The sequence below is a fragment of the Macaca thibetana genome, chromosome 10 (assembly GCF_024542745.1).
Source record: "Macaca thibetana thibetana isolate TM-01 chromosome 10, ASM2454274v1, whole genome shotgun sequence".
Taxonomy (NCBI): domain Eukaryota; kingdom Metazoa; phylum Chordata; class Mammalia; order Primates; family Cercopithecidae; genus Macaca; species Macaca thibetana.
The window spans coordinates 50,394,726-50,420,310 of NC_065587.1; the positions used below are offsets into that span (position 1 = coordinate 50,394,726).

The window sequence follows — 25,585 nt, forward strand, 5'->3', positions numbered from 1 at the left end:
GCTGACTTTTGTACTTTTTGTGTTTCAGTAGCCGTTTGCATTTCTTCTTTATGAGTCGGCTGTTTGTGTCCTTAATTATCTTTTTAGAGGGACTCATTTGATCTTACCGAATCTTGCCATCCATGCTGGAAGGTTGTTATTAACATATCCATATTGCAGATAAGGAAACTGAGGCTCAGAGAGGTGAGATCACTTGTCATAGACCTGCAGCTGGTAGGTGGAAACTTGGTCTGTCTGGCTGCAAAATCCTGTGCATAAAGCACCTGCCATATCCTAGCACTGATTGCTTCCCCAGGAAAAATTGGGTTTCTCCATTACCATTTCCTCCATACAGATGCTCCAGAGGAGTCTGGTTAGACACAGAGGAACTACCCCCATTACTCTGGGAGCAGCCCTGGGCTGGCTATAGGAAGGATGCATTTCTCAGTGTGAGCAGCAGGTGGCAATGTGGGACGGTGATTTCTCATCTTAGTTGGCACCAAAGGCATATGGGCAAAGCAGCCCCCAAACCTTGCTGTGGGGTGCTTGGAGCATTGCAGCCTCTTTTGGCAGAACCTGCTGAAACATAAAATAAAATGCACATTCCTTTGATCCTGTACTTCCACTTCTAGGAATTTATCCTACAGAAATGCTTGCACATTTCTACAGGTACACAAACATATTCATTGTCACATTGCTTTTAATTGCAAATGCTAGAAACAATTTAAAGTCCATCAGTAAGGGCTGACTAAATAAATTATGCATTCATCTAAAGGCCATCTATGCATCTAAAACAGAGTGGGACATACTGGTAGTGAATGAAATCTACTGTCACAAAGAGCAAGGTGCAGGCAGAGGGTATACTATGTCACTATATATACAGATTCAAGCAATTCTCCTGCCTCAGTCTGCCGAGTAGCTGGGATTACAGGCATGCACCACCACACCTGGATAATGTTTTTGTACTTTTAGTAGAGATGGGGTTTTGCCATGTTGGCCAGGCTGGTCTCGAACTCCTGACCTCAAGTGATCTGCCTGCTTCAGCCTCCCAAAGTGCTAGGATTACAGGTGTAAGCCACCACACCTGGCCATTTTTTAAAATGTGGGAGTATGTATAGATTTTTGCCTTTGGGAAGGCTGAGAAGGGGTGGAGAGAAAATAATTTTTTACAATATGTGGATTTGAACTCTTAGACTCTTTATTTTTCTTTTTTTTTCTGTATACATACATTATTCTTCCTTCACTTTTAAAGTATAAATATATTTTAAAAGAAAGTTAATCCTTTGAGGACACTTACACCATTGAGTCTGGTGTTTCTCACACAGTAGGGCAGGGGACAGTTAAACAGGCCCCCAAGCTAAGCATAGTGCTTCTGTCTGGAACATTTATTTTACTGGATTATTTTGGGGGCTGTTTATTTGAACATTGTTTTGAGGAAAAAGGCATTCTTATATCAAAGAATCAGAGTCTGATGCAAAACTCTCTGATGCATTTCAAAGGTAAAACCCAAGACTTTAAAGACATGTCTGTCCTGGGGACCTCTCTGCACTATGCCCCCGAATCTAGAGGGCCTAGAGGGGTTTCCCAGAAAAAGCTTGAGAAGTACTCCAGTCCGGATCCTCAGTTTTTGGATGAGGAGACTGAGATCCAGAGACAGGCAGGGGCTCAGCCGAGGCTACATAGCATGGGGACTCTGGGATTTAAGCCAGATACACCAATCTGGTTTAAATTGGTGGGCTGCCAATCACCGTGGGCCTGGCAGCCCTGATTCATGGCATCAAGTCATTGCACCAATAAGAAATACCTCATAATAATGGAGAGAATGTAGCCAGTAGCATTTTACAAACCTCTACCGATACCAAGTGTGTTCTGTGTGTGATCTTTCTGAATCCCCCTAACCATTCTGTGAGCTAGCTGGCCCCCATTTTACACATGGGGGAAATTGAGGCTCAGAGATGCAAAGTGACTTGGCCAAGGTCATCTTGCTAGGAAGGAAAGAGCTGGGATTTCAGTGCCCTCTGTCTTCTAACTTTGTGCTCTGTATTTCACAATTTATTATTATTTCTTAATTATAGAAGCAATTCATGAACATGTTCTCCTTGGGCTAATAATCTGCTAACACTCAGTAAGATTTGTTATTTAATAATATAGCTGCTTATTAGGTCTGTGTCAGGCATCTCTGTGCTTTAGATGTTAACACCTTCGATCTATGTATAACCCTCTGTGGTGGGTACTTTTATTATCCCAATTTACAGGCAAGAAAACTGAGGTGCTGAGAGATGAAGTGACTTGTTCAAGGTCAGGCATTCTGCTACAGAGCTGGGCCTCTTAACTGGGCTCCCCTGACTTTTGTAAAAAAAAAAAAAAATTGCATATTACAAAAAGGAAAATTCTTTTTTGACCACATTCCCTCTAAATCTATCCCTAGGTAACTATTGCTATCAGTTTGGTGTTATCCTTCTAGAACAGTGCTGTACATAGACATATAATAGGAATCACATTTGTAATTTAAAAGTTTATATTAGACACATTAAAAAAGAAAAAATAGAGGTGAAATCTATTTTAATACTACATTTTATTTAAGCCAATATATCTAAAACATTATTAGTATTTCAGCATGTAACCAATGTTAAACGTTGTTAATAAGGTATTTTACATTTTGTTTCTCATGCTGACTCTGGAATCCAGTGTCTACTCTACCCTATATTAAATGTGGCTGCATTTGAGCCAGCCCCATTTCAGTGCTCCGTAACCCCCTGGGGCTTGTGGCCACTCTGTTGCCCAAGGCTCACCTGCAGGGCCCCAGGTTGAGCCACCAAGCTCAGTTTTCCAGAATCTTCTCTTCCTCACTCCCATATGCACTGACTCCTTGAATCTCTACAGTATGTGATGTTTCACTGGAAATTATTTTTTGGGGGTTTGCCAGATTTTCTATTATTTTATTTTAAAAATTATTTCACATGGTTTAAACATTAAAAATATAAAGTAGATTATAAACCACATACCCGATATGGAGTTAAAATCCAAAATATATAAGGAACTCATACAACTCAATACCAAAAAATCCAAATAACAGCCGGGCGCAGTGGCTCATGCCTGTAATCCCAGCACTTTGGGAGGCCGAGGCGCTCGGATCACGAGGTCAAGAGATTGAGACCATGCTGGCCAACATGGTGAAACCCTGTCTCTACTAAAAAATATAAAAATTAGCTGGGTGTGGTGGTGCGTGCCTGTAGTCCCAGCTACTCCGGAGGCTGAGGCAGGAGAATTACCTGAACCCGGCAGGTGGAGGTTGCAGTGAGCCGAGATCACACCACCACACTCCAGCCTGGTGACAGCACGACTCCGCCTCAAAAAAAAAAAAAAAAAAAAGCCAAATAACCTGACAGCAAAATGAACAAAGGACCAGAACAGGCATTTTTCCCGAAGAAGACATACAAATGGCAACAGGTATGATAAGGTGTTCAATATCACTACGCATCGGGAAAATGCAAATCAAAATCACAAGGAAGATACCACCACACACCCGTTAGAAATGTCGAAAGATGACAAGTGTTGGCAAGGATGTGGAGAAAAGAGAACTCTTTTGCACTGTTGGTGGGAATGTAAATTGGTATAGCCATCATGGAGAACAGTAGGGAAGTTCCTACAAAATCAAAACTAGAGCTACCACATCATCCAGCAATCTCTCTTTTAGGTATATATTAGAAGGAAACGAACTCACTATCTGGAAGAGATGTCTCGCACCTCCATTTCATTGCAGCGTTATTCACAACAGCTGAGACACAGACACAAACTAAGTGTCCATCAGTGGATGAACAGATACAGAGATAGTGGTACAATGCCCCCCTCAACCTCAGGGGATATGTTCCAAGACCCCCAGTGGATGCCAGGAACCAAGGGTGGTACTGAACCCTGTATATACTGTTTTGTGTTATACGTAGAGAACTATGACAGAATTTAATTTTTTTTTTTTTTTGAGATGGAGTTTTGCTCTTGTCACCCAGGCTGGAGTGCAATGGTGCAATCTTGGCTCACCACAACCTCCACCTCCCAGGTTCAAGCTATTCTCCTCCTCAGCCTCCCGAGTAGCTGAGATTACAGGCATGCACCACCACACCTGGCTAATTTTGTATTTTTAGTAGAGATGGGGTTTCTCCATGTTGATCAGGCTAGTCTCGAACTCCCGACATCAGATCATCCGCCTGCCTTGGCCTCCCAAAGTGCTGGGATTACAGGCATGAGCCACCACCCCCGGCCCTGATAGAGTTTAATTTATAAATGAGGCACAGTAGGGGATTAACAACATAGTAATAAAATGAAACCAATTATAACAATATACTGTAATAAAAACAAAATAAGGGTTACTTTAACACAAGTCCTACCATATCATGACGGTTGATGTGATAACCGAGACGGTGGCTCCTGAGTGACTAATGGGCAGGTGTGGTCTGCAGCGTGGATACGCTGGACAGAGGGATGATTCACGTCCTAGGCAAGACGGAGCAGGATGGCACAAGAGTTCATCATGCTACGCAGACTGGCATGCGATTTCAAACTTAGGGATTGTTTATGTCTTGAGTTTTTCATTTAATATTCTTGGACCATGGTTGACCATGGGTAACGGAAACCTTGGAAAGTGAAACTGTGGATAAGACAGGACTGCTGTGTGTGTAAATACACAATAGAATGTTATTCAGCCATAAAAAGGGAGAAATCCTGCCATTTGTAACAATATGGATGAACCTGGAAGACATTATTGTAAGTGAAATAAGCCAGACACAGAAAATCAAATACTGCAAGATGTCATTTGTATGTGGGAGCTAAGAAAGTTGAATTCAGAGGAACAGTGGAATAGTGGTTACCGGGGCTCAGGAGGTGTTGGTTGAGGGTATAAACTTTGAGTTATAAGATGGATTAGTAGTTAGTAACGATGTATTGTATACTTGAAATTTGCTAAGAGTGTGGATCTTAAGTGTTCTCACCATGCATGCACATGTGAGCGTGCATGTAACCACGTGAGGTGATGGATATGCTAATTAGCTTGATTGTGGCAATCATTTCACACAGTATATGTGTATCAAAACATCATGTTGTACAACTTAAATAAGAATTTTCATTTGTCAATTATACCTCAGTAAGGCTGGAAAAAAATTAATAACAGTGTTAAGTCTCCTTCCTTTTCTTGTCACACCCCCTTCCACCAATTTCCACTGCTCATAATCGATTCGTTTTATTAGTTTCGAATGGATCCTTCTAGAGTTCCTTCAGACAAGTGCAAGTGAATGTGACTATATTCTTATTTTTCTTTTTTTCCACAAATGCTTAATAAACATGTGGTTGCTGGCACTATGCTTTGTGCTAACAACATATCATAGCAATAGATAACTCTCGGGTAAGGTTTAGTGTGTCCTCTGCACTGCTCTAAGGGATATACAAGTGTAAACTGATTTGATTCGTGATCCAATCACTGCTATATATATATATATAATTTTGTTTTTGAGAGAGAATCTTGCTCTATTGTCCAGGCTGGAGTGCAGTGGTGCAATCTCTGCTCACTGCAGCCTCCCCTTCCTGGGTTCAAGTGATTCTCCTGCCCCAGCCTCCTGAGTAGCTGGGACTACAGGTGCCCACCACCATGCCTGGCTAATTTTTGTATTTTTGTATTTTTGTTAGAGATGGGGTTTCGCCATGTTGGTCAGGCTGGTCTTGAACTCCTGACCTCAGGTGATCTGCCCGTCTTGGCCTCCCAAAGTGCTGGGATTATAGGAGTGAGCCACTGCACCCAGCCCACTGCTATATTTTTATCCTGTGTTTTTTGCCAGGCAGGACAGAGCAGGATGGCACAAGATTTCAACACACTACTCAGAACAGCATGTAATTTAAAACCTATGACTGTTTATGTCCAGAATTTTTCATTTAGTATTTTTGGACCATCGTTGACCATGGGTAACTGAAACCTTGGAATTCAAATTCTTTTGTATTTTGAGTATCGCTTTGTCACCCATGCTGGTGTGCAGTGGCTCTATCTCAGCTCACTGCAACCTCCACCTCCCAGGTTCAAGCGATTCTCCTGCCTCAGCCTCCCGAGTAACTGGGATTACAGTTGCCCGCCACCACGCCCGGCTAATTTTTTTTGTATTTTTAGTAGAGACGGGGTTTCACCATGTTGGCCAGGCTGGCTTCAAACTCCTGACCTCAGGTGATCTGCCCACCTTGGCCTCCCAAAGTATTGGGATTACAGGTGTGAGCCACCGCGCCCGGCTGGAATCTAAATTCTTTGTTATACAACACTATCTTTGACTCATTTTTGCCAAATGACCTTCATATACCTTTTAAAAAAAAACTGTGCTAAAATAATATATAACATAAAATATACTATTTTAACCATTTTAATTGTACAATTCAGTGGCAGTAAATACATTCACAATGTTGTATAACCATGCCATTATCTATTTCCAGAAACTTTTCATTATTCTAAACAAAAGCTTTGTGCCCATTAAACAAAATTCTCCACCTGCCTTTCCTCCCAGCCTGATATATCTTCTATTCTACTTTCTGTCTCTGAATTTCCTGTTCTAGGAATCTCATGTAAGTGGCATCATACAATATTTGTCCTTTTGTGTCTGGCTTATTTCGCTTAGCATAATATTTTCAAGGTTCATCCATGTTGTAGTATGCGTCAGAATATCTATTTCTTTTTTTTTTTTTTTTTTTTTTTGGAGACAGAGTCTTGCTAGGCTGGAGTGCAGTGTTGCTCACTACAATCTCCGCCTCCCGGGTTCAAGCTATTCTCATGCCTCAGTTTCCTGAGTAGCTGGGATTACAGGTACATGTCACTACGCCTGGCTAATTTTATTTATTTATTTTTTTTTTTGTATTTTGGTAGAGACAGGGTTTCATCATGTTGCCTAGGCTGGTCTCTAACTCTGGAGCTCAGGAAATCTGCCCGCCTTGGCCTCCCAAGGTGCTAGGATTGCAGGCATGAGCCACCACGCCTGGCATATGTGTCAGAATTTCATGCCTTTTAAAGACTGAATACGTTGTGTGTATATACTGCATTCTATTTATCCAGTCACCTATCAACCAACACCTGGGTTGTTTCCGCCTTTTGGCTACTGTGAATAATGCTGCTACGAACATTGGTGCATGAGTATCTGTTTGAGTCTCTGGTTTCAGTTCTTTGGGGTATATACCTAGAACTAGAATTACTGGATCATATGGTAATTCTTTAACTTTCTGAGGAACTGCTAAACTCTTTTTCATAGCAACTGCAGTATTTTACATTCCCACCAGCAATGCATAAGGGTTTCAATTTCTCCACATCCTCACCATCCCTTATTTTCTGTGTTTTAAATAGTAGTCATTCTCATGGTTGTGAATGGTATCACACAGCGGTTTTGATATGCATTTTTCTAATGACTAATGGTGTTGAGCCTCTTTTCATGTGTTTATCAGCCATTTGTAGCTCTTCTTTGGAGAAATATCTATTCAAGTCCTTTGCCAATTTTTGAAACAGGTTGTTTGTTTTTTATTGTTGTTGAGTTGTAGGAGTTCTTTTATGTATTTTGGGTGCTAGACCCTTATCAGATATATTATTTGCAAATATTTTCTCACATTCTGTCAGCTGTCTTTTCATACTGCATTAGCTTTTTTGCTTAATTATTCATTTATTGTGCAAATATTGAGTGCCTCCTATGTACTCAGAACTGCTCTAGGCACAGGGGAAAAGTAGAGAATGGTCCTGCCTTACTTTTTAAAGTCATCTGTAAACGCCGTGTTTACAGTGATATTCAAGATTGCAGTCGTGTGGTCAGACTTCAAAGAATGCCAGTTATTTCTAAAGCTGTGTTAAATTTCTTTGCCTCTTTTTTTAGCCATCCCATCAGATGATGCTTAGAAGTATCCAGAGTTTGCATCAACTGAGGTGGTTTTAACACGCCCGTGCCCTGCAGACCTAAACCCCTGGATGCCCAGTTCCCACCCACGTGATTTTGACATGATCAATCTGGGGTTGGCACCTGGGCATCCAGAGATTTAAGAGCTCCCAGGTAATTCTTCAGAGAGCCTGAAAAGTTGAGACACATAGGAAGATAATGTATTTCAGTTGAACATGTAAGCTCATTGCTTTACATTGAAATGTCACCTGAAATGGTGACATTCATTTCAATGTAAAACAATGAGCTCAAGTTGAAGTCTAAAAGTTAAACATATTCAGCATATTATTTGAAAATGAAGCCAAAATACTTAAAAAAAAAAAAATAGGCTACATTTCTGACCCTTTCAAACGCCCTGTGATGTGCAGCCAGGTTTAGAATCAGTGCTGGGGCGAGTCTTCCTGAAACACAGCTTGTGGTTCAGAAGAGTCAGTGAGGGAGTTTCCAATACTTTGAAACTTCAGAGCAATCCAAGGTGACTCTGTTTTCCAAGGGGTGATTTCAGAGAATACCAAATCTTATATTTTATATTTTTGTTTTAAACTTTATATCTGTGCATATAAATAGCATTACCTTGGAGCTTTAAAACAATATATATTAAGTCTCATGTATGGTTCATGAAAATATTTTTTTTAAAAAGAAGGAGAAAAGAAAACAATATCTAAATAGTATCATTCTTCAGTGCCCGGCTTTATCCTCTTACCAGTCTGCCCTTCGGAACTCTCTGTGTCTGTATGTAAAATGTACTAATTCACTTTCACTGCTGTATGGTTTTTCCAGAACATAAACACACCATTGTCTGTTTAATGGTGATTGCACGCCAGTGATCTGTGGGCCAAAGTTGACCTTCAGAGATGCTTCTGTGGTCAGCACAGTGATTAAAAACTTTTTACTTGGATGCTAACCTTAAAAAAATATCAGACGGTTATACATAATTGTCTGAATTTTCAGCTTCCTTTGAAAGCACAGGCCCTCTGGCCATGCTGGGGTGTTTCTCTCTCCTGCCGAGTGCTGGTCGGTGGGCTAAGTGCCATGGCCCCTTTCTGGCCTCCTCTCTCTTTTACTTGGCCTGCCTTCTCTGGAGTGAGTTGAGTTGGAGACTCCAGCCCAATCTGCCCTCTCTGCATGGTCAGTTAGGTTGTTGCTGATGTCTTTCTGTGATCGCTGCTGTGCTGAGCCAGCTCACAGTGGCCTCCTCCTCATGCACATGGGCTGGCACTGCTCTGGGGTTGGACCTGGGGAGGGAGAATGCTGTTCGGTGTTCAGTGTTCCTTCTCCTGCTCTGGAAAGAAATGCCATTTATTTAATGCATAATATGGTTTGGCTGTGTCCCCACCCAAATCTCATCTTGAACTGTAGCTCTGATAATTCCCACATGTTGTGGGAGGGACCTGGTGGGAGATAATTGAATCGTGGGGAGTGGTTTCCCCCATACTGTTCTCCTTGTAGTGAATAAGTCTCACGGATCTGATGGTTTTATAAGTGGTTTCTCCTTTTGCTTGGCTTTCGTTTTCTCTTGCTTGCCGCCATGTAACATGTTCCTTTCACCTTCCCCCATGATTATGAGGCCTCCCCAGCCACATGGAATTGTGAGTCCATTAAACCTCTTTTTTTTTTTAATAAAAAAAAATTACCCAGTCTTGAGTATGTCTTTGTCAGCAGCATGAAAACAGACTAATACAATGCATATTTATTGAACACCTACTACGGGCTGGGTGCTGGGGACATAGAGGTGATTGAAATAGACTGGGATCCCACCTGCAAGAGACAAGACCCCTTGCTTCTTTTTACTGGGCGTAAGACAGATAATAAGCAAGTCGGTATTGAAAGAGCTTCCCGCTGTGGGCCTGTCCCTACAGCTTCTTTCCCACAGGAACTCCCCACCCTCAATGAGTGACATTCAGAAGTCCCTTGGCCTCATGGGAGGTCATGCTCGGTCAGCCCTGGGTGTGGTGGTGAATCTCTAACCCCTACTCTCTGTGCTCTGTCCCTGCAGGGGACAAGGACCACATGTGCAGTGTCAAAAGTCGCCTGTGGAAGCTGCTGTCCCCAGCCAGGCTGGCCACACGGGCCCATAGGAGCAAATGGCTGGAGAGTTACCTGCTGCACTTGGAGGAGATGGGTGTGTCAGAGGAGATGCAGGCACGGGCCCTGGTGCTGCAGCTGTGGGCCACACAGGTGGGTGTGAGTGTGCAAGTGGGTGTGTGCGGGTGTGCATGTGTGGTTGTGATATGAATGTGTATGTGTGCATGGGGGTGTGCATGTCTGTGCACATATTCAGGTGCACATGACTATACCTGTGTGTGCATGTGTAGGTAGGTGTGCCTTTGTGAGTGTGTGCTGATGTGAGTGTGGGTGTGTGCACACATACCCACTGCCCACCCCCGTTCCCTGACTTCCTTTACTGTCAAACAGCATGATGAACAGAATAATTCACTCAGTATTCTTTTCTTTTTTTTCTTTTGAGACAGAGTCTCGCTTGGTTGTCCAGGTTGGAGTGCAGTGGCTTGATCTCAGCTCACTGCAACCTCCATCTCCCGGGTTCAAGTGATTCTCATGCCTCAGCCTCCCGAGTAGCTGGGACTACAGTTGCCTGCCACCACGCCTGGCTAATTTTTGTATTTCTAGTAGAAATGGGGTTTCACTATGTTGGCCAGGCTAGTCTCAAACTCTTGACCTCAAGTGATCTGCCTGCCTCAGCCTCTGGAAGTGCTGGGATTACAGGTGTGTGCCACCACGCCCAGCCTCTTTTTGTTTTGTTTTGTTTTAATTTGGAAAAATGTTAAATTTATAAAAAGGTTTAATAGTTTAATGAACTCTTATATATGCTTCACCTTGATTCCCCAATTTTAAACATTTTACCACCTTTGCTTTCTCTCTGTCTCTGTCTCTCTTTCGCTCTCTTTTCCCCAGTGGGATTATTTTATTGAAATAATTTGTGAATAAGTTGCAGATATCATGGTTTTTTATCCCTAATTGCTTGAGTGTAAGCAAGAACATCCCCTGCATGACCACAGCACAATAACCAATTTCAGGATAATGAGCCCAGATACATGATCATTATCTAATAAACAGTCTGTATTCCAGTTTGGCCAGTTGTCTCAATAATGTCCTTTTTGGTTCATCTTGGTCCAGCATCCAATCCAGAATCACATGTTGCATTTAGTCATTCTGACTCTTCAGTTTTCTTTTTTTTTTTTTGGAGATGGAGTCTCACTCTGTCGCCAGGCTGGAGTGCAGTGGCATGATCTCATCTCACTGCAACCTCCGCCTCCTGAGTTCACGCGATTCTCCTGCCTCAGCCTCCTGAATAGCTGGGACTACAGGCTCGTGCCACCATGCACCACGTTCAGCTCATTTTTTTGTATTTTTAGTAGAGATGGGGTTTCACCATGTTGGCAGGATGGTCTCGATCTTTTGACCTCGTGATCCACCCGCCTCAGCCTCAGCCTCAGCCTCCCAAAGTGCTGGGATTACAGGTGTGAGCCACTGCACCTGACCCGTTTTCTTTAATCTGTCACATTTTCTGTGCATTTCATTGTTTCTCATGACCTTTACATTTTTTGAAGTGTGCAGACCAGTTATTTTGAAGAATTTTTTAGAAGTTCCATTAAGAAGCTGGGCATGGTAGTGTGCACCTGTAATCCCAGCTACTCGGGAGGGTGAGGCAAGAGGATTGCTTGGACCCAGGAGTTCGAGATGAGCCTGGGCAACATAGTGAGATCCCACCTCTTTAAAAAAAATCCACTGAGTACTTACCATAGACCTCAAAGATTCTGTGTTGTGTTGATTACCATTTGGGGGGTCAGGGGGACAAGGAGCAGAGAGTCCAGGAAACATATACAAGGTGATTTTAGATGATGATATTTAGAGTATGAAACAGGGCTGTGAATAGAGAGACTTTCGGGTCTGCTCTAGCCGGGGTGGTCAGGAAGCCCTCCCTGAGATATTCGAGCTGAGCCCTGGATGATAAGAAAGCTAGATTCAGAGACTTGGAGAAGATGTGGGGATAGAAGCTTCCAATAATGGAAATAGCAAGTGCAAAGGCCCTGGGGTTGGATCATGCAGAGTAGAGTTGGATCACACAGCTGAAGCAGAGTGAGGAAGGGGGCAAGAGACTGAGGGAAGAGGTCACTGAGGGCCTTGTGGGTCCTCATAAGTGAGGACTTGGGATTTTTTTTTTTTTTGGGTGAGATGGGGACCTAGGAGAGTTCTGAGCAGAGGAGGGACAGGATCTTGGGGGCAAAAGCAAAAACAAGGCACCAAGGAGGAAACGGTGGTGGCAGGGTCAGGTGGTGGCCATGGAGGTGATAAGGACATGGATAGATTTTGGAAATTTCAGGAAGACAGAGCCAGTGGATTTGGTCATGGACCAGCTATTGGAGTGAGAGAAACAGGGTGGCCTTTGATGCTGCAGGGCTCCAGGCCTGGATCCTGTCCTCTTTCCTGTTCCCCAAGCCCCCCATCTTTCTCTTGGCCCCACTTCGACAGTGACAGTTGTACAGGCTGACATTTCTGGGTAATTCCTCTCCCATCGACTTGCGGCTTATTTTTAGTTTCCTCTCAGAGCCATTAACTGTCCTTGCAGGCAGAGACTGGCAAGGGGTGGGGGCTGGGATTAATTGGCAGTTGTCCCCCACATCAGTGCCTAATAACATATTTATGTGCAGAGATGACTTGGAGCTCCAAAGTGTCCCCAGAACCCTTGTGGAAATGACCTGTGTCAGCAAAACTGGATGCTGGCCGAGGGGCTTGAGTGGCAGAAAGTCCAGGGAACAGCCTTTGGCAGGGCCAGGAGAGCTGGGCAGGAGCTGGGGACAAGATGTCCTCTGAGGTTGAGTCGTTGACAGCGTCCAGAATTCAAGCAGGTGGGAAAACTTTTCAAGAGCCTTTTGGGGGCAGAGCCAAGAAGGTACTTGGTCTAGAAGTTTCTGGCACAGGCTCTGTGACCTCCCTGCCTGGATTTGAATCCTGACTTTGACACTTCCTGGCAAGTCAGTCACTTAACCTCTGAGCACCTCAGTTGACTCATCTGTAAAATGGAGATGGTAGCACTCGCTTTAAGATGTGGTTATGAAGATGAAAGGAGGCAGGAATACATGTGCAACTTTGTAACTGTGACTTGCGGATAACAAGTGCTCAATAAACATCTTCAGCAAATATTTAGAGTGCCTGCCATGGACCAGGCCCCATTCCAGAAGCTGGGGATAGAGCAGAGAGCAAAACAGACAAAAATCCCTACCTTTAGGGAGCTGGCATTCTGGTGGGAGAAGATAGACAATTAATAAACACATAAGCTGTAATCACAGTGCTTTGGGAGGTTAGACAGGAACATCGTTTGAGGCCCAGAGTTCAAGACCGGTCTGGGTAACATAGCAAGAGCCCATCTCTAAAAAAAAAAAATCTTATTTTTTTGTAGAAAAGCTGGGCGGGGTGGTGCACAGTTGTAGTCCCAGCTACTTGGGAGGTTGAGGCAGGAGCATTGCTTGAACCTAGGAGGTCAAGGCTGAAATAAGCCATGATTGTGCCACTGCACTCCATCGTGGGTGACATAGTAAGATCCTGTCTAAAAAAATAAATAAATAAATAAACAAGCAAACAAGTAAGCATCTAAAATGTATTAGAGGCCAGGCACAGTGGCTCACTCCTGTAATCTCAACACTTTGAGAGGCCGAGGCAGGCAGATCACTTGAGATCAGGAGTTTGAGACCAGCCTGGCCAATATGGTGAAACCCTGACTCTCCTAAAAATACAAAAATTAGTCAGGCATGGTGGCACAGGCCCGTAATCCCAGCTACTTGGGAGACTGAGGCATGAGAATCACTTGAACCCAGGAGGTAGAGGTTGCAGTGAGCCGAGATCGCGCCACTGCACTCCAGCCTGGGCGACGAGAGAGACTCCATCTCCAGAAAAAAAAACTCTGTCTCAAATTAAAAAAAAAAGTTTTAGAGGGAATGTGTTCTATGGAGAAGAGATGCAGCAGGAAGGCAGGCACAGGAAGGCCTAACTGAAAGGTGACATCTGAGCAGAGACTGAAGGAAGTGAGGGGTGAACCATGTAAATATATAGAGTGAAGGCTCCCGGGCAGGGAGCAGCAAGTACAAAGGCCCTGAGGCAGGACTGAGGGTGACATGGTGGTGAGGCAGAGCTGCAGGACCACACAGGTCCCTGTAGGCCATGGGGAGGGCTTTGGCTTTTACTTTGAGTGAGACAGGTGCCTGCTGAGGGCTCTGAGCAGAGGAAAATCCTGGCCTGTCTTAATGCATTAGAGGGATCATTCTGGCTGCAGCGCTGACAAGAGACTGTAGGGGGTGGGGAAGCAGAGGCAGGAAGAGCAGGGGGGAGGCCATTGCAGGATCCAGGCAAGAGAGGGTGCTGCTGGGCCAGGGTCGGGGGTGGTTAGAGTCTGAACATATTCCACAGTAAAGCCAACAGGATCCACTGTTGGATGGGACCTTGGGGGAGGCCATCAAGGATGACTCCAGGTTTGGGCCTGAGTGACAGGAGGGATGGCAGAGCCATGGGCAGATGAGGAAGATGGCGGGAGGAGGAAGTCTCAGGGAGAGGATTGGGGGTTTGGCTTTGGGTATGTTGAATTTGAGATGGAGGTGGGAGAGTGGACACCTGGAGAAGACAGTCTGGAGTTCAAGTTTGAGGTCCAGGCTTGGGAGTTGTCAGCATAGAGGAGTTTAAAGCCTCAGGACTGGAAGAGATACTGCGGGCAAGGATGGGTGAAGAAGGGGGCGTCCCTGGGGCTCTCCAGTGGTGGGAAAGGTAAGGAGGAGGGGCCAGGAAGGTGGGGGGAGAGGCAGTAATGGGAAGCTGGGTCAGATGCTGCGGAGAGGCTGAAAAATGGTAGCTGTGATTGCTGCTGTCAGGTCGGAGATGATGAGTCAGGAATAATAATCGCAAAAGATACTGAGCACTTACCCTGGGCCAAGCATCCTCTTGAGCACTTTGCAAACATCATCTTATAGGATCCTCACAACAGCTTCATGAATCCAGAACCCCTGAACCTGGAATCGAGAGTGATGGAAGGGGCAGTGGGAGGCTCGGGCATCCAGGGAGGACCCTGTGGGCCGAGACCTAAGGTCCAGCCAGGGGGAAGAGGAGGCTGTAAGGGAAGGTGGGGTGGGGTGGCGGGGGGCAGATGGAGGAGAGTTTGCAAACACAGGACAGGTTTCCCTCCCAGCTCTGAGCCCACCGATGCTGGCAATGCCAGGACTGAAACCATTGATTGTCATGATGTCCCTCAGCCCCATCCATCACATCTGATCCTTCTCTTCCTTCCTCATATCTGGCTTGGCCTTCACCCCATCACATCCTCAGCAGCCACAGCCACACATCCCTGGAAACTCCTGGGTGGTCCTGAGAGGTAGGGGAGGGGGCCACGGGAGCTGCTGGGCCTGCAGATAGCTCCGCTGAGATAGTGATCATCGAGAAGAATCCTTGAAGCATTTGACAACGGGGTGAAAAGCAAAAGCACAGTATTGAGAGTCAGACAGACTTGGGTGGAGTATCAGCTCTGCCACTAAACTAGTTGTGTGACCTCAAACAAGTCACTTTTCTGGGCTTCAGTTTCACCATCTGTAAAGAAGGTTGGGTTTGTTTTTGTTTTTGTTTGTCTTCAGTAGTTTTATCTTGAAATAATTTTAGATTATAAAAGAGTTGCAAAGATAGTACAGGGAGTTCCCAAATACCCTTCACCCAGCTTTCCCTAATGTTACATAACTACAATACATTCATCAAGTGCTAAGAAATTAGCACTGGGACATTGCTCGTAACTAAAGTCCATACTTCATTCACGTTGCCCCAGTTTTTCTACTAATATCCTTTTTCTCTTCCAGGAGCCAATCCACAATCCCACATTGCACGTAGGGCTTTTGTTTGTTTGTTTTAAATAGACTCTATTTTTAAAGCAGGTTTAGGTTCACAGCAAAATTGAAGGAAAGGTGCAGGGACCCCCCTTAGCCGCCTTCTCCCAGTGTCTCGCCTCTCCATCACCAGTGTCCCTCAGCAGAGTGGCACATTTGTTACAATTTATGACCTACACTAACACATCATTATCACACTTGGGGTATTCTTTTATTCCGTTGGAATCTTTTAAATCACAAAAATTAAAAGAATAAAAGAGTGACTCCCATCCCTCAGGTCTCCCTTCTGCCGAGCTGCATCCTCAGAGGGTCTCCTGGGGGGTGGCTACAATGGCCTCCAGCAGCTCCATGCAATTTAGCAATCCCATGGAGGAGGGTTCCCTTCCCTTAAATTCTAGCACAGCTCCCAAGCCTGATACTCACTGGCCCAGCCCATGTCACATGCCCCTCTCTGCATGGATCACTCATGGGACCTCTGCCTGGGTCCCATGCCCACACTTGAAGTCTGGAAGGATGAGTCAGTCCTGGACGACCTACACAGACTTAGATTTAAGAGGAGGTGGTTTTACGAAGGAAAGTGGCGTGCTGTTACCCACAGACAAGGAAGTGGATGCAGGCAGGCACGGGCAGTGGGAGTCCCCCACTCCCACTGATGGGCCATGTGGTCAGGAGGCGACAAGAAGGAGCATGTGAATCGCCAAAGGTGTGGTCTGGCCCGCAGTCAGTGCCCCCCAGAGGTCTGCCGCCGCCATTCACAGGAAAGCTAGAACAGGGGGTGGCACTGCTGGGTCATGGCCTTTGGCTGCAGTAGGGGGGAATGAGGACAAATGAGAAGTGTCTTCCTGAGTAAACGGAGGCAAGTCTCCATGGGTGAAAGCTCAAATTCCAGGGTGGCAAATTCAGGATCTCTTATGGTTGCGTGCACACACACACACACACACACACACACACACACACACACTCACATCTGTGCAGTTGGGTAGAAGGCAGTCTTGGTCACCTCCCTAACTTGCCACAGCTTTTTCCTGCAAGCAGAGATAGCCAAGGGCCCATGTGTTCCACTCCTGCTTGGTAATTAATGAGCGGTGGCCCCCATCTGACCATCTGGGCCAGATAAAATGGCCTTGGCGCTGAGCTAAGCCAGTGCTGAATTATTTATCACCCACATTTGCCTGGCTATTTAAGTGATGGACAGCAAGTGACCTCGCTGTGTCAGCTGGACCTGAGGTGCTGGCAGAACTCTCAGAAAGGGCCTGAGGCCCCCACTGACTTGTTCTCAAATCCAGGGGAGGGGCCAGTTGGGGAGTGGTAACCACTTCTGAGCACCTACTCTGGGCACAACACGTGTGGGATTGCTTGCATTCAGCCTCACTGGACCCTTGCGACCACCCAGGGGGTGGCAATGTTACCCCCAGTGTTGAGACCCAAAAGGGGACATGACTTGTCCACAGTCACAGAAAGTGGGGAGCTGGGATTTGAACCCACCTCTGCCTGGTCTCAGTCCAGGGATCTTCCAGTCCACCTCCCAGGCTGTCTTGGAGCTCCACCTCTGATCCAAAGGTACACAGATGTTTATTTGACAAATATCAGTGAGCCTCCACTATATGCTGGGCAGTGGGTAGCAACCAGGGAGTACTTCGTTTTCCTTTTCAGTAAAAGGCCTAATAATGGCACCTGCATATAAGTATTGAGCAGAGGAGTGTGGTGCCTCCTGGCCTCATGGCCTCATGGGCACTAAAGAGGAAGGCACAATTCATCTCACCATCATTGATGCTATGGTGCATTTCTTTCCAGCTTTCCCCCGTACATTTTTCTTCTGTGGTTAAGATCATGCAGCTGTTTTAATCTAACCTTCTATTTGGTTTAATACTGTAACATGAGCATTTCTCATGACATTGTACATCACTATAGAAATCATTTGAATACAGCCTGAGAAACATAGTGAGACCTCATCTTTACAAAAAATAGAAAGATTAGCCGGGCATGGTGGTGCATGCTTGTATCAGCTACTTGGGAGACTGAGGTAGGAGGATCACTTGAGCCCAGGAGGTGGAGGTTGCAGTGAGCCACGATCACGCCACTGCACTCCAGCCTGGGTGCCTTCTGTTTCACTTAAAATTAGTGTGTCCATTAAAAAATTTTGAACAGTTTAAAAGGGTATTTGCAAGGAAAGTCAGCCTCCTTCCTCCCTATCCTCTTGTCTTCCCAGCTTCTGTCCCAAGGTAACCTCAGTTACCAGTTTCTGGTGTCTCTTAGCAATGGTCTATGCTTCTTTGGGAGGCTGTAGCAGGAGGACTGCTCGAGGTCAGGAGTTTGAGATCAGCCTGGGAAACACAGGGAGACCTCCATCTCTACCAAAACAACAACAACAACAACAAAACCTAGCTGGGTAGCATGTGCCTGTGGCCCCAGCTCCTTGGGAGGCTAAGGCAGGAGGATCACTTGAGCCAAGAGGTCAAGGCTGCAGTGAGCTATGATTGTGCCACTGCATTCCAGCCTGGGTGACAGAGCAAGACCCTGTCTCAAAAAAAGGGATGGTCTGTGCTTCTTCATGTATATTTCTCTTTAAACAAACACACAAATGGCAGCATGCTGAGCCACCACCCTGCACCTTGCTGTTTGCATGCTTCTGTGTGTCTTGGCTACAGTCCCACATCAGTACACACAGAGCTGGCTTCTTTTTAATGACTTCCTGCATCATCATCCAATGGATGGATCTTCATTTATCTCATTGATCTCCTATTGATAGACATGGAGGTTGTTTCCAGCTTTTTTCTATTACATTAGCACTGCAATAATTATCTTTGTGCATATGTTCTTTTGCCCATGTGTAATTATGTCTGTAATGAAATTACTGGGTAAACATGATATGTAATGATGATTTAATATTCCATTATTATGATTGAATAGGATAGTCATGGCAGACAAAAACCTTCCCCCAAATTGAGATTAGTTGGTATTCTACCCATGTCTGGATCACTAAAGGGTGCCATATACACATTTTAGCCACATACCAAAGAGCTGAAGCTGAAATGTGTATGAAAATGTTCAGCTAAGACTGAAGCCTTGAAGCAAGAAATTCCACTCATTTTCCTAAATGTTTATCTATTGGAAAGTTTAAATAATTTTTATTCATAGCTTTCAGTCATCAATGATGATTGTGACTTTGTTTTATATGTATACAACACACACACATTTATTCTTCGAGTGACTGAAAGAATTTTAAGATACAAAGCATACAGAGAACTTTTTGCATCCCAGACCACGTTAAGAATGATTATATTTGGAAGCAAATCTTTAGATATCGCACCAGTTAGCTATTGTTGCCTAACAAACATCCACAGCAACTCGGTGGCATACACCCATCAGCATTTATTTAACTCACGGGACTGTGGGTCTGGCTCAGTGGGGCAGCTCAGCTCTGTCCATGAGTCTCTCATCCTTCTCTTGGGATCAGTGGGCTTGTCAGGCAAGTGGAAACACAAAGTTTCTCGCGGCTTAGGCGTAGAGTGGCTGTTCCTTCAATTGCACCTCATTCTATTGGCCAAAGCAAGTCCACGGCTGAGCATAAATTCAAAGGACAGGGAAATAGACTCTGGCCCTTGAATGGAGGAACGGCAAAGTCACATGGTAAGGAGCGGGGATTCTGGGATTGGTGAAGAACTGGGGCCAACAATGTGATCATTCTCAGATGTGAACAGTCTTAACTGATACACGCTGTTCCTATTACTGACACTGTTTTGCTGATTAGCTATGAAGATTACCTGTGTGACCTAGAATTAGTGACTTTGCACACAGTCAGGGATGCCATGAGTGGTCCTGAAGTAGGTATTTTGGGCCACAGAGTAGTTTTGGCCATGTCCTGAGGCTGGAGATAGACACTGCCATTCCCGGGCATTTGGCAGCAGTGGGAGCCCGGGCCTACTGGCCCCTCTGTCTTGGCCCGGGCCGTGTCCCTGGCAGAGACGAGTCAGCTCTGCCCTCATAATGACATAACAGGGGCCCTTCTCCTTGCAGGGGAATATGGGTCCCGCTGCTTTCTGGCTCCTGCTCTTCCTTCTCAAGAATCCTGAAGCCCTGGCTGCTGTCCGCGGAGAGCTCGAGAGTATCCTTTGGGAAGCAGAGCAGCCTGTCTCGCAGATGACCACCCTCCCACAGAAGGTTCTAGACGGCACGCCTGTGCTTGGTGAGATGGTCACACCCTCCAAGATAGCCCCTAAGACTGCGTCATCATGGACCCCCAAAGTCCTCCCCAACATGGGCTCCTGTCTTCCAGAGTCCATCAGTGTCCTCCAACCTAGGGTCTCCCTGAGCCTCTTATCTTCACACACCTGGCATCTCCATACTCCAGTCTCAACTAGGGGTCAAGTGACAGAAAACCTAACTTCAATTGACTGAGGTGAAAAGGTACTTTGAGACATGTCACTAAAAAGTCCAAAGGACTGGCTTCAGGCACAGGTGGATCCAGGCACTTTAACAATATTGTCAGGACTACTCAGTTCCTCTCCACCTGTCATCCCACTGGGTTGACCCCAGTCTCAGGCTGGCAGTAGCTGTTGGCAGCTCAAGGCTGACTTCCTCCTGGCTTTGTGAGACTCTGCATCTCTTACAATGTTCCCACCAAGAGTCCCAAGACTGTGTCTCATTGGCTTTCTTTGGGTCATGTGTCCATCCTGAACCAATCACAGGGCTCAGAGGGATGCTGTGATTGGCCAGTCACAGCCTCATCCCAGGAGTTGAGCATAGGATCAGCAGTCTAACCCCTGAGAGTGAGAGAGGGGTGGACCCTAGAGGAAAACCAGGGGCCCGTTTCCAGAAGAGAAATATATGCCGGGAAGGCAGGAACAGAGATTGATGGCCCTACTCTCTCCCCAGCCTCCTGGTATCTCCCTAGCTCCCACCTTCCCTCACAACTTACCTTGGGATCAGACCTGGATACCTTCATGTTCAAGGGTCTCTGAGGGACCACAGAGACCACATGTCATCATGTGTCCTTTTTCACCTTGCTGTGTGACTGTGTGGATGAGGCAGGCACCCTCTCTGAGCCTCTTCATCTTCCTCTGTAAAATAAGAGTTGGGGGTGGCATATGAGCAGGTGAAGGGATAGCCTGCTGACCCTTCCTTGCACCTGCCCCATGCAGACAGCGTGCTGAGTGAGAGCCTCAGGCTTACAGCTGCCCCCTTCATCACCCGCGAGGTTGTGGTGGACCTGGCCATGCCCATGGCAGATGGGCGAGAATTCAACCTGCGACGTGGTGACCGCCTTCTCCTCTTCCCCTTCCTGAGCCCCCAGAGAGACCCAGAAATCTACACAGACCCAGAGGTAAATGGCAGGGGCGTCTGGTCATATGGGGTCTGTGGGAGGAAAATCAGTGACTTTGGGATGAGCCAGATCTGAGTGGCAGCCTGGCTCTGCTCTTTGTTTGCTATGTGACATGGCCTAGATTGCTTCACCTCTGTGTTTGCTTCCTCGCCTGTGAAATGGACCTCGTCATAGTACCTGCCTCATAAGATTGATAGGAAGGTTAAATGAGATCATGCAGAAGCAGATACTGATGGCCCCACTCTCTCCCCAGCCTTCTGATATCTCTCTGGCTCCTACCTTTTTTCACAGCTTCTCTTGGAGGCAGACCCAGATCCCCTCATGTTCAAGGGTCTCTGAGGAACCCTAGGACATGAGGGGATGTTCATTCACACTGAGTGCTTTGTGATAGCTGAGCCATTTTCCTTATTTCAGAATGTTATAGTGTCAGTTTCTCAACACTTTTCCCTCTCCCCAGACTTTGAGAAGAAGTAAACTTTCATGATTGCTAACAGATTGGGTGCTTACTGTGTGTCAGACCCTAAACTACATGCTCACCCATCCATCCATTCATTCATCTATCTACCCATCTACTCATGCATCTGTCTATCCATTTATTCATCCATCCAGCCACACATTCACCTATCTACCTATCCATTCATCTATCCATCCACCCATCCATTCATCCATCCACCCACCCAATTTACCCTTTCATTCACCCATCTACCCATTCATTTATCCATCCAGCCACCCATCCACTCATCTATCCATCCAGCCACCCATCTACCCATGCATCCATCTATCCATTCATCCATCCACAAACTCACCCATCCATCCATTAATCTATCTGTCCATCCATCCATCCATCCATCCATCCATCCATCCATCTACACACTCGCCCATCTACCCATCCATCCATCCATCCATCCATCCATCCATCCACACACTCGTCCATCTACCTATCCATTAATCCATCCACCCATCCACCCACCAAGCTACTCTTTCATCCACCCGCCTACCCATGAATCCATCCATCTATCCACCCATCTATCCATCCGTCCATTCATCCATCTACTCATTCATCCATTCATCCGCCCACCCATTCATCCATTTATCCACCCATCCATTCGTCCATCCACCCACTCACTCATATGTCCGTCCACCCATTCTTCTACTTATCCACCCATCCACTCATCTACTCATCCATCCATCCATTTGTCCATTCATCCATGTATTCATCCATCCACCCATCCACCCGTCAATCTACCCATTCATTCACCTGTCTACCCATCCGTCCATCCACCCCATCTACCCATCCATCCATCCATCCCTCCATTCATTCATCTTCCCATCCACGTTTCCATCTCTTAATCTATCCACTGGTTCATTCACCTATCCTTCCACCCATCTTTCAGTCAGCAGCTACTGCATGCCAAGCTCTGTGCTCAGGTACAACCTTGCCTTACCACTGTGTAGTGTAACCAAAGGAAATTGGCATTTTCTTTTAAAAATATTTTAATTTCTTTTATTTTACATTACAAAAGTAATATATATCATAGAGTATAAAGAAATACAGAGAAATATATTCTTTAATGTAAAAAATATATATTTCCCTTCTTCTCCAGTTCTACAGAGTTCTCTAACCACGGTTTGGAGTGTGCCTTGTGAATTGTTTTCATGGCTTTACAGGCATACACACAACACATTCACACACCATGAAAAGACTGGTGTGTGTATAGGATCATACAATATATACTATTCTGAAACTTGCTTTTTTCACTCAACAACCAATTGTAGAAATTCTTTCCATGTCAGTACACACAAACCTTTTGCCATAATTTTTTAACCAATCCCCTATCAATTGACCTGTATATGGTTTCCAGTTTTTCCCTCCTATAAACATGACTGTCAGGAACATCCTCATACATTTTTCTTGGTCTGGGCTTGTTCTGGGAATGGGGTCAGAAGAGGACCTTCTTCCTGTTTCAGGTATTTAAATACAACCGATTCCTGAACCCTGACGGATCAGAGAAGAAAGACTTTTACAAGGATGGGAAACGGCTGAAGAATTACAACATGCCCTGGGGAGCGGGGCACAATCACTGCCTGGGGAAGAGTTACGCAGTCAACAGCATCAAACAGTGAGTGGGGCCCAGGGCGGGTCCAGGGTGGCTCCTGATCCCCTGGTTGATACGGGCCCTTCTCTCCTGGGACTGAAGGCTCAGCCAGGAGAATGGTTTGGCAGAGGCTCCACACGGACAGCCCGTGAGCCATCTCTTATTTGTGGTTTCACAACTGTGTGCTTTTAAAAATCAGAAGAGCTCATGTAAAAAAGCCAGATTTCGGATTTCTTTTGGAAATAATCAGATCTGGCAGCAGGTTCTTCCCTCCAAGACTGGTGTCCGGATTCCAAATACTGGACATTCCTTTCAGCTGACCTTAGCTGTCCGTCTGCAGCTGCTGCTGCGTGTTCAGAACTTCGTGTTAGGAACTGGCCGAACTTCACTGTTCCCAGTTGGTTATTTTAATGCCTGTGGGGCCGAAAGTCTCATAAATTATCTCCTTTGAACCCCAGGAGCTTTGGCCACCAAGATCACAAACAGATTGGACCGAGGTTATGACATTTGCCCTGTCCTCCGTCCAGCCCCTGTGCAATCATAAGCTGGGTTACCTTCTGCGCCTCTGTTTCCTCAACTGTAAAATGAGGGTTCTGATTATAACTACACCCCAGGAGTGTCAGGATAAATGAGCTGGATCTTTCTAAGTTCTTAACCCACTGCCTGGTTCATTGCAGGCATTTGAAAAATGTTAATTATTATCATAATTATTAATATTATTATTAATATGCATGCATTATGCTAAGTGAATGGGCATGTTACATTGACCTTTGGCCTCAGTTTCCTCAAGAAAATGGAGTTGATTATGAGCATAATACAGCTCATATGCATTCCTAAAAATCACCTTGCTGTATGAAATCATGCAACAAAAACTGCAGGAATTCATGCCTGTAATCCCAGCACTTTGGGAGGCCAAGGTGGGTGGATCATTTGAAGCCAGGAGTTTGAGACCAGCCTGGCCAACACGGTGAAACCCTGTCTCTACTAAAAAGACAAAAATCGGCTGGGCGTGGTGGAGCATGCCTGTAATCTCAGCTACTCAGGAGGCTGAGGCAGGAAAATCTCTTGAACCTGGGAGGCAGAGGTTGCAGTGAGCCAAGATCGCACCATTGCACTCCGGCCTGGGCGACAGAGTGAGATTCTGTCGCAAAAAAAAAAAAAAAAAAGAAGAAGAAGAAAAGAAAAACCTGCAGGGATTAGGGGAAAAGGGGGACTGGGGCCCAACACTCAAAAACCTCATCAGTGACACATTAAAAATAAAAAAAGAGAAGAACCCAGTAAAAAATGGTAGTAAAGTTTTACACATGTTCATGGCTAAGAACTATGTAAGTGCTGTAATGACCGTGGCTGTAGATCGATGCTTTTGTGTGCATGTGTATATGTTTTATGGATTTCTGCACAGCCAGGTTCAGCTGGGTGCAGTTTTTTGTATTTACTTCATGCTTCTCACAAGTGAAATTGCACGTGAGCAAATGTGAAACTTGCATTATATTCAAATGGTGCCCTAATATATCAATCCTATTGGAACAAATTCACCTGTTCAAAACAAGTGTTAGAGCAGAACCGATTGGCGTTCCTACCTCATCAACTTTTTGGACAGATATGAAGAGATAGCGGGTACTAAATACTTAGCTGGTGCCTAGCGCACAGTGTTCCAATAAATTAGCTAATTTATTGTTATTTTTATCTCACTGAATTGTCATGACAACCCTGCTGGTCCATCTAAAACTGAGTCTAGACAGGTCAGATCATTTGCCGTGTTCCCAGGAAGTGGAGGTGCCAGGGTTCAAATCCAGGGGTGGGCACAAAACTGCCATCCCATAGAAACTCACCCTCTAGTATCCTACAGCCTCAGAGCTGGAAGAGTCTCAACTTGCCTTCCCCCTCTTTGACCAGATGGGAGAACCGAGACCCAGAGTGAGAAAGAACTTGGCGAGGGCCACATTCCTATAAGCGGCCCAGCCCAGATCTTCTGTCCAGAGTGTTAACCCCCCTCTCTCCTCATCTGCCCTCTTCTTCACTCCTTCAGTGAGACAGAAGAATCCCCGCCATGTGCTCAGTCCTGCATCGGGCACCTGGGTTGGGGTAGGGAATAGTGGTGGGAAAAGAGTTATGAGATATTCTCCTGACCCTTACGAACATGGGCATTGTAAGATGAGGCAGGGAGGCAGCAACCGTTGACATCCGTAGGGCTGGCTCCATGTTTATGGGGGCACTGATTACATCATAGGCATGGCAGCTTCAAATGTTTAGTACGACAGTTTTCTCAGAAGATGGCGGTAGAGAGCACTTGTTCTTGCAAAGTTGGTCTATTTAGGACAATTTTCTCCGAGATGGCAGTAAAATGTCTTGAGAGAGCGATGCCTGTTTCTAATC

The 25,585-nt window shown here is 45.6% G+C and overlaps 1 protein-coding gene and 1 long non-coding RNA gene across 3 annotated transcripts in view; one reads left to right on the forward strand and one right to left on the reverse strand.

Moving 5' to 3' along the window:
* PTGIS (prostaglandin I2 synthase) overlaps positions 1 to 25,585 on the forward strand; it is a 67,503-nt gene that overhangs the window by 37,370 nt on the left and 4,548 nt on the right. For both annotated transcript variants that reach the window (XM_050807471.1, XM_050807472.1), the window contains exons 6-9: positions 9,913 to 10,094; positions 19,808 to 19,976; positions 20,932 to 21,113; positions 23,082 to 23,233. In XM_050807471.1, coding sequence (XP_050663428.1) covers positions 9,913 to 10,094; positions 19,808 to 19,976; positions 20,932 to 21,113; positions 23,082 to 23,233 — 685 coding nt within the window. The remainder of the gene's footprint in view (positions 1 to 9,912; positions 10,095 to 19,807; positions 19,977 to 20,931; positions 21,114 to 23,081; positions 23,234 to 25,585) is intronic.
* Positions 8,534 to 13,067, reverse strand: LOC126964409 (uncharacterized). The gene is made up of 3 exons (XR_007729367.1): positions 12,635 to 13,067; positions 11,676 to 11,878; positions 8,534 to 9,198 (listed from the first exon to the last, which is right to left on the reverse strand). It is a non-coding gene; the product is annotated as an uncharacterized LOC126964409 (long non-coding RNA).